The sequence below is a fragment of the Leuciscus leuciscus genome (assembly GCF_965113295.1).
Source record: "Leuciscus leuciscus genome assembly, contig: HAP1_SCAFFOLD_656, whole genome shotgun sequence".
Lineage (NCBI taxonomy): Eukaryota > Metazoa > Chordata > Actinopteri > Cypriniformes > Leuciscidae > Leuciscus > Leuciscus leuciscus.
In genome coordinates, this window is record NW_028118084.1 from 19,625 (window position 1) to 28,942 (window position 9,318).

General features: G+C 34.6%; 1 protein-coding gene across 2 annotated transcripts; it reads right to left on the bottom strand.

Annotated features, from left to right (window-relative positions):
• Positions 1-432: 432 nt before the first annotated feature.
• ecm1a (extracellular matrix protein 1a) lies at positions 433-6,015 on the bottom strand. Of its 2 annotated transcripts, none has more exons than XM_082190895.1 (5): positions 5,709-6,015; positions 5,502-5,637; positions 1,552-1,622; positions 1,019-1,278; positions 433-923 (listed from the first exon to the last, which is right to left on the bottom strand). In XM_082190895.1, exons 3-5 carry the CDS (start codon positions 1,607-1,609, stop codon positions 720-722), a joined length of 522 nt encoding a protein of 173 aa, XP_082047021.1. In that variant the 5' UTR covers positions 1,610-1,622; positions 5,502-5,637; positions 5,709-6,015; the 3' UTR covers positions 433-719. The 2 variants fall into 2 exon arrangements, with proteins under 2 accessions (XP_082047021.1, XP_082047020.1); XM_082190894.1 differs by having other exon boundaries at positions 1,552-1,683; positions 5,709-6,014.
• Positions 6,016-9,318: the final 3,303 nt, after the last annotated feature.

Genomic DNA, 9,318 nt, shown 5'->3' on the forward strand with positions numbered 1-9,318 from the left:
ACAATGGTTATTATTCAGCTCAAAGGATAACATATTGTTGCCTAGGATAACAATATGGATTTTTATTTTTTATTTTTTACATTCTGGTATGTATTAAGGAACATTATATTTCCATAAAGGTTAGGCTAAAGAATTATACCAGTGTGGGTATTTTATCCCTACATTTATAATGTCACTAAATTAAGTAGATCATAGATGCTGAAACTCCATTCTAACCTAATTGAAGGTTACCATTTCTTTCGAAAAACAAGTTTATTCTTTTAAAATAAAATCTTTCACTAAATTCCCAACCTTTATATTTTTACCTTACAAATTAGACCGAAAGACTGTTATACGTTTATGATCCCAAATACATTTATCATGCAAAAAAATTGGATGTGAAAGATAGATAGACTAGCAACAATTATTCTCTCAAAGGAAAAGTCAAGTATAAACAATGAAAAGGCTTCAGATTTATTTGAATCTTTTTACAACTTTGGAAATACATTGAGTGATAGCAAGTTGCTGCACATTGTATTTTGCATGTTTTCTGTAGCATACAATAATACATGTGAAGATATTGATGCACAGGGTTGCATTCAAGCTCTTCTAGAACACTGTGACTGTTTAATTTACTTGAAAATCATGTTATATTCAGACTCTTCACAGTTGATTGATTGACACTGGTTTTGTGCTTCTAAATCAAATAAAAATGCTCAGTTTGTCATTTAGCTTGACCTTTAACAGGTGTTGGGGTCCCAGGTGAAAATCCTATCAGGTGATATTACCGGGGCAATGTAACCAGAGAGGGGTTGGTAGTAGGGGTTAGCAGCATTTTTTTCAAAGCAGTTCCACCTTTGTTCTCGCTTCTTTTCACAGCACTCATGGACCAAGGTCATGGTGGAATACTCTTCAATACAGAAATGGGACAAAGCAGTTCTCCACTGCGAAAACAAGGGGGGAAAAGACAATTATTTTTCTGTTCAGTAAAATGCAAATAGTAAAATGACATATTATGTTTCTCATTCTGTGTACTCACTGCCTGTTTCGCACAGCAAAGGATTTGTTCATTTCCATGGGCTAAACCTCCATAGCAGCACCGACTGAACCATGCCTCTAGTCTGTTTACTGCCTTTCCAGCACGACGAGCGTAAGCGTAACCGGATGAAGGGAAACTGGAGTCAGTGTATCTGGGGCGGCCATTGCCATAAAGACAGATCGCCTCGAGATTGTAAACCGAAGGTCTGGCTGGAGGGAAGTTTGATTCCAGCTGCACCTCAGGGTAAAATATCTGTCCCACTAAATGGAAGAAGGACAAAATAACCAAGTAGCTGAAGTTGATGAAGGATAAGATATTAATACATATTATGCAGAAAAGTAAAAAAAAATAGTCAAGGTCCATCTTAAATGTATTAATAAGAAGACCAGAGAATGAAACATCAACTATCTATTAGAGAAATACATACATTTACATTTATTCATTTAGAAGATGCTTTTAAGGCTTTTTTTTTTTTTTTGCACCAAAATAAAAAGACAATAAATAGAATAAAGTTTTGTAGATAAGGCACATACCTCCCAATGAAATTAGATGAAGAATCAAAGTAGTCACAAGTGTGCTTTTCCAAAACATGACTGGTTATTTTCTGCAGTAAAAATATCCTTCTTTTCTTCAGTTCTTCAGGTCTGATTTAAAAGACTGCAAGACTTTATTTAAAGGGATGGAAGGGGCATGAAAGGCGGGCCAAAGTTGGTGAGTCAGCAGAGTTTGAAGTATGGAGATAAGGGCCTACGGTTATCTGTCTTTAATTAAACTCCCCCATAATATGAATTCAAAGTCAAAGCAGTGGATAGTCAAAATACGAATGGCTAGTTCACCAAAGTTCACTAAAGTTACAGTGAATGCGATAAGTACTGATACAGTTGTGGTCAGAATCATTGACACCACTGGTAAATATGATCAAAGATGGATGTAAAAATAAATCTGCGTTGGTTATCCTTTTGATATTTCATTCAAAAAATGGCAAGGCAAGTTTATTTATATAGCACATTTCATACACAATGGCAATTCAAAGTGCTTTAGAAGAAATTAAAATAATAAAAAGAAATAAGAATAATTAAAACAGTTTAGAAAAATTAAATAAAATACAGTACTTTTAAAAATAAAAAAGAATGTTATTATAGATCTTTCCTTCAAAGGATTCCCTTAAGACTTAAATCTTTCAACCTTCTTTTAACCTTCAATCTTCTTACGACTTCCATCTATCAACTTTCCTTTAACTTTCTTTTCTCCCTCATTTACTCACACGTTCTTTTCACTTTCTTTAGCACTGTGTTCACATTCTTTCTCAGACGAAAACTTTAATATCGTCATTTAAATACTGTTCTACTTTCAAACCCAAATTAATACACGTCACTTTCACATTATCACTTTCTTTTACACCTTCTGAGTGGGATTTACAGTTACGGGCTAAATGCCCTGCTGACATAGGAGAAATTAAAATAATTAAAAGAAATGAGAATAATTAAAACAGTTTAGAAAAATAAAATAAAATACAGTACAGTACAAACAGTCGGACGAACAGCGGCACAGTGCTCATTCAGTAAATGCATAGCTAAACAGAAGTGTTTTGAGTCTGGATTTGAATGTGACCAGTAGGAGCACATCTGATCTCTTCTGGAAGCTGGTTCCAGCTGTGGCTGGCATAATAGCTAAAAGCAGACTCACCATGCTTAGAGTGAACCCTTGGTATTTCTAGCTGATATGATCCTAATGATCTGAGTGATCTGTTGGGTTTATATTCAGTGAGCATATCTGCAATGTATTGAGGTCCTAGGCCATTGAATGATTTATATACCAGTAGTAATACTTTAAAATCAATCCTAAATCTAACTGGGAGCCAGTGTAGAGACCTGAGGACTGGTGTGATATGTTCATATTTCCTGGTTCTGCTCAGAATCCTAGCGGCAGCGTTCTGTATGAGCTGCAACAAGGCCAGTGAGGAGTCCATTACAATAATCCACCCTGCTGGTGATGAAAGCATGAACAAGTTTCTCTAAGTCTTGTCTGGAAACAAAGCATCTAATTCTTGCAATATTTTTCAGATGATAGTATGCTGATTTAGTTATTGCTTTGACATGACTACTGAAACTAAGGTCTGACTCTAGTGTCACACCAAGATTCCTGACTTGATGTTTAGTTGTTTGACCCCTAGAGTGAAGGTATGCGTTCACCTTGAGAACTTCATCTTTGTTTCCAAACGCAATAACTTCAGTTTTGTCTTTGTTTAGCTGAAGAAAGTTTTGGCACATCCAACTGTTGACTTCGTCAATGCATCGGCACAAGGAGTCAATGGGGCTGTAATCATTGGGCGATAGGGCTAAGTACAGCTGTGTGTCGTCTGCATATGCATTATAAGATTTCTAGAAGAGGCCATCAGGTTTTGATTTTTTATCTGTTGGTATTTGCTAGAATCCATGATACCATGTATCTAAACAAGATGTCCAGGACCTCTGGACCACCAGGATGCTGCCATTAAGCTCTTTTTTTAGTTTCATCTGACCTTAGAATCCGGTCCCAGTCATGTCTGACAACTAAATATTCTACAGTTTGTTTTTGGATGAGCAAAGAGGTTTTTCTTGAAACTCTTCCAAACAACATGTGGTCCTGTTTGATTTTTTTTAGGCTTTCTGAACCCAAGACTCAGATAATCTCTGCAATTCTCCATCTGTGATCCTTGGAGACTCTTTGGCCACTCAAACTCTCCTCCTCACCGTGCATTAAGACAATATAGACACACGTCCTCTTCCAGTCAGATTGTAACATCTTAAGTTGATTGGAACTTTGCCCTGATGGTGGAAATGGTCATTTTCATTTTCTTACAACCACTTTCTAATTTGTGAAGCTCAACAATCTTTTGCTGCACATCAGAACTGCATTCTTTGGTTTTACTAATTGTGATGGATGTAAAGGGGAATTTGGCCTTTGTGTTTCCTCATATTTATACTCCTGTGAAACAAGAAGTCATAGCGTGTGCTAAACAAATTATAATATATACTTCAGAGATATTTAGCTCATAAAAATGGTAGAGGTGCCGATAATTGTGGCCAACGTGTTTTAGAGAAAAACATTTATTTCAAAATGTGATTTCCCCCCACTTTCAATTCTTTTACTTCAATGAAAGGTTCGATTTTTGCTATTTTTTTGAATGAAATATCAAAGGGATAAACAATGCAGATTTATTTTTACAGCCACCTTTGATCATATTTAGCAGGGGTGCCAATAATTCTGACCACAACTTTTGTGAAGGCTATGTCATGAATTTCAATTGCTTCAGTGCATGTGCAAAGCAGCAGAAATTATAAAATGGTTATTTCATACAAATTCACAGTTTTCTCTAATTTTACTAGCAATGATGATATCAATTCAAAGACACAATTGCATTTTTTATTTACTGACACCTGACAATATGGCAAAAGTAATAATCACTTACATTTTTTTACTTTACACAGGCTGGTTTATGAGTTTTAAACCCTCATCTAACATTCTGATTCAGCATGTTTCCCGTATTTCAAGTGTGAAACAGGTGATGTTTTTAGGGAGGATTTATAAGGCTGACTTTGTGAAACGTATTTGCACATTTAAGCTGTTAACAGCACAAAAATGTATCAAATCAGCTACCAGAAACCTTTTTTATGACCATATTGTTAAAAGCAACTCATGGACAAAAATACGTAAATAGATCATGATTTACGGAAATATCTTATCTTATCTTTTTGTATCTAATTAAAATGGATTGCTCAAGTACATGAGAGAAATACTCCCATGGCTTCTTGCAGACCAGTTCTGCGGGTAATAATGTGATATGTCATGCTTGAGGAGCAGCATTGAGAAAAACAAAACATATCTTGATGTGTTCTGGCAGCTGAACAAAGCAAGAAAAATACTAATTTTAGTTTAGTCAATTTAGTTACAAAATTCTTTGAGGTGTACGTTACCAAACAAAACAGAATTACCAGCTGCTGCTGTTTTATTATTATTGTTTATTTATTTAGGTTTCTGATATGTGGCTTTAACAGTTGAAATATAGAAATATATATATATATATATATATTTATAAAAAATCAATTACATATATTCAGGGGTGTAATCAATAATTTAGTATATATATATATATATATATATATATATATATATATATATATATATATATATATATACAGTACACACTAAATAAAAAGGTACACTCTCTTCTTCCAAAATGTAATATGTATCTTTAAGTTACTAAAATTCCCTAATGTGTCCTTTTTGAAAGGGTACAGCCTATATGTATGCTGGATATTTAAGAAAAAAGAAGGCAGTTATGATATATATTATTGGCACATTGTTTATTCTTCTTACACTACAAGTCTCTGTACTCCTCGTGAACTAACTTATTTTTGACACACTTTTTTTTGTTGCTAAAACAAATACAAATGCTCAGGTAGTCATATGGCATCAAGAAATAATCATTTAGCATCTTGACCTGTAACAGGTGTTGGGTTAGCAGCCTTTTTTAAAAAGCATTTCCTCCTTTCTTCTCGCTTCTTTTCACAGCACTCATGGGCCAAGGTCATGGTGGAGTACTCTTCAATATAGAAATGGGACAAAGCATTTTCCCACTGCAAAAACAATGAAAATAGGGATCAGTATGTCTCTTTAGACAGTACGCCTGTTCTCAGTCTGTACTCACCGCCTATTTGGCACAGCAAACGATCTGCTGGCATCCATAGGACACACCTTTCTGGCAGCACTCACTAAACCACGCTTCTACTCTATTTACTGCAGTTCCCGCTCGACGAAAATATCCGTATTGTGAAGATGAGACGCAGCTGGCAGGAAATCTGGGACGAACATTTCCATGTACACAGAATCGCATTGAGGTTTTCCAGTGATGGTTTGGCTGGAGGGAAGTATGGCTCCAGTTGCATCGGAGGGTGAATGTGCCATCCTCCTGCTTGGGAGAGGGCACAACAAATTAGTATCAAATAAAAATAAAAATAAAAATAAAAATAAAAATAAAAATAAAAATAAAAATAAAAATAAAAAATAAAATAAAATAAAAATAAAAATAAAAATAAAAATAAAAATAAAAATAAAAATAAAAATAAAAATAAATAAAATAGAAATATGGCATGCTCAATTTTAACTTTTGGTAAGTTTTTTGTACTATCAGTATATATATGTCTGTGAGTGTTTGTCTATTTGCCAGCAATTTATGATTAATTTATGAATATTTTGCTTTTTTCAAGCCATACCTCACTCTAAAAAATTATTCTGTGGCTTAGTAAATATTGCAGTAATATTTAACTTTATTAACTTAATAAAATCTCTGAAAATCATTTACTTGGTTGTTTGAGTTCAATGCACCAAAATAATTGACTAAAAATCCAAGTTAATTTTATCTAAAATTTAAAGTTATAATTAAGTTTTTTTTTCACAAAAATAATTTATTTGTATTTTTGGAATGTTTAAATGTTTCATTTTTACGTCTAAAATGTTTGTTAAATGAGTTTAAATGTAGGCAATATTGTATAGGCTACATGTTAAAACAGTGTAAAATATGCTGTATTGCTGTAGGCTACTAATCGACAATAAAGGCCAATGTCATGTATACTGGTGGTTAAATGGAATACTGTTTTACAAAGGTTTAGAGGAAATAAAAAAACGTTAATATTACTCTTAAATAAAAAGTTAATATTACTCATAAATATTGATTTTTAAAAAGAGACTGCAACCGGCCCATGCGAAAACAAGGATAAATATCGGAAGGGCATTAAATGTAGTCACACAATGCTGATGTTGTTAACATCAACAATTTGAGAATAAAGTATAATTAGCACGGTTTGACGTGATATGATAAGCGATCGTTAGATTTAATCAGCATGATTTACTGCAATGCTTTTTTCCCTTAGTTGGTCAGAACAAAAGTGGATGTTACTTACTTCTTCAGACGACATTTTACGATGAAAATTCTTATGTTGGTCATACTTCCAAAAAGTAGAATCTGTGATTCCGAATGACAGTATCCACACCACCAGCGCGGTGATTGACAACCGCACGTTCTCCTCAAAACATGAGGAGTTTTGTGCCATGCCGAGGCACAACGCACGTAAAGTTGATAATTCCACGAATAACTGCAATTGCAGATTTTGAACAGAGATGGCGACAAAGAGGAAAAACTACGGACTGCAGCTTTAAATTATTTCTACTCAATTTTATTTGTTAATGTACCAGATGCAGATACTCAGATTTACCTAATTTTTTTACTTGCATTTACTCAATTCATACAGTATATTTCATTGATTTCACAGCTTTAAAATTAACTCAATTTTTTTTGCTGTAAAAATGTTTCACCAAAAAATTTGAGTAAATTATAGTTAAACTTTTTAGAGTGCTCCTAAAGTTAACTGAACAATTAGAAATGATGCTGAGTGTAGTTTTCATTTCCATTGCAGCTTATGTCCTGAAGTGAATGAGTTGGGCCAAGTTGGACTGTCAGTGCCTATTTAAAGAGGTGGATTGACGTCTTGAAGGTCAGATAATATTGTGATGCTTATGAACAGTACGTACAAATCTGAGCAGCAAAAGATAATCAAATTTCACAAATGTTACAAGGAGTGAAAATCTTACTGATGTCCATGCCACATCACAGATTAGATAATTCGCAGTGTTGACAAAGTCCTAGTGTTTTTGCTAGTTTTAGTGTATTGTCTTGGGGAAATATAAACCATAATGGGAGTGTTAATTCGGGATATTTGGGAGATAATTTTTTATTTTTGGATAGAGTGTTTAGGATAAAGTGTCCCAATTTACATGAATTCACCCCACATAACATAATGAAATGAAATGGAACAATGAAATATTAGTTGTGATTTGAAAGATAGCCTCTAAAAACAGAAGGTCGACACAATATTACACAGTGCAAAAAGAGACATTTACAGAATAAGAAATAAAGGCTTCAGTTTGAAAGAATTTTTAAATTATTGAATGAATGTACTTAATTTGCAACTCAACCTGCTGGCTTACATTTACATTTAGTCATTTAGCAGACGGTTTTGTCCAAAGCGACTTACAAATAAGTACTAAATTAAGCGAGTCATTGTGAAGAGGCAAAAACAATGCATGAAGTGAGTTCAGGCATTGTTCAGAGTAGCATAAGCCTGATAAGGGAGGATTAAAGGAAAAGGAAACTTTTTTTTTATGAGGTTAAGTGCTCACGGAAAAGATGGGTTTTCAAGCTGTCTTTTGAATGTTGTCAGGGATTCTGCATTCCGGATGAGGGTGGGGAGAGCATTCCACCAGCATGGAACCGTGAATGAGAATGTTATGGAAAGTGAAAGCTTAAAATGTGTGAGCCAATTTTCTGGGTTATTTGCTGGTGTTACCCAGCACTGGGTTGCCAGTTGTATTATTTTTAACCCAGCCATTTTTAGAGTATATTTAGCGATTGATCAAAATGGCACACTTCAGGTGCTTCTCAAATGGAAGGCTGCATCCTAGTGAGGCTGTGTCCTTCCCAGTCCAGTGTTTTTAGAGGCTTGTAGACTACAGTCTTCCTCAGCATTAAACGCTAGAATGAGGCAGTCAGTGTGCATGGCTACATCATAAATGTTTCTGCCCTGTGGTCACGATGCGAAAATACTATTAAAGGGGTGGTTGAATATGATTTCACTTTTCATACTTTGGTTAGTGTGTAATGTTGCTGTTTGAGAATAAACAACATCTGCAAAGTTACAATGCTCAAAGTTCAAAGCAAAGGGTGATTTCTTTTTTAAAGAAATTGCTTTTTAAGGACTACAACAAATGGCTGGTAGGGACTACACAACATTAAAATTTACATAAACCCCGCTTCCTGAACGCAATTTATAGATTATCAAGACAGAATATGCTAATCAATGACTAGAAGATAACTACACATAAGCTACATAAATTCACCAACTAACCATTCAGAAATGTTGTTCACTTCTTCTTGAGTCTCTCCATCTTTCTGACTCCGGTCTGAACATAAAAGGCTAAACGTTTTTGAAATCTCCAGTGCATGTCTGTGTGAGGTAAAAGCACACAAGCTGTTGTAGCTCCGCCCCCTGTGCCGGGAGCAGCAGCTCATTTGCATTTAAAGGGACAGACACAAAAACGGTGCGTTTTTGCTCACCCTCAAAAAATGACAACTTTAACATGCTATATAAAAATATCTGTGGGGTATTTTGAGCTAAAACTTCACTTACACTCTCTGGGGACATCAAATACTTATTTTACATCTTGTGAAAAGGGCATTATACCACCCCTTTAATATAAGGCTA

Coding starts and splice junctions, on each gene's coding strand:
- ecm1a (XM_082190895.1), bottom strand. CDS start 1,609: ATGTTTTGGAAAAGCACACTTGTGACTACTTTGATTCTTCATCTAATT. Junction 1,279..1,551: donor TCATCTAATTTCATTGGGAG/GTATGTGCCTTA, acceptor TCTTCCATTTAG/TGGGACAGATATTTTACCCT. Junction 924..1,018: donor TTTGCTGTGCGAAACAGGCA/GTGAGTACACAG, acceptor TTGTTTTCGCAG/TGGAGAACTGCTTTGTCCCA.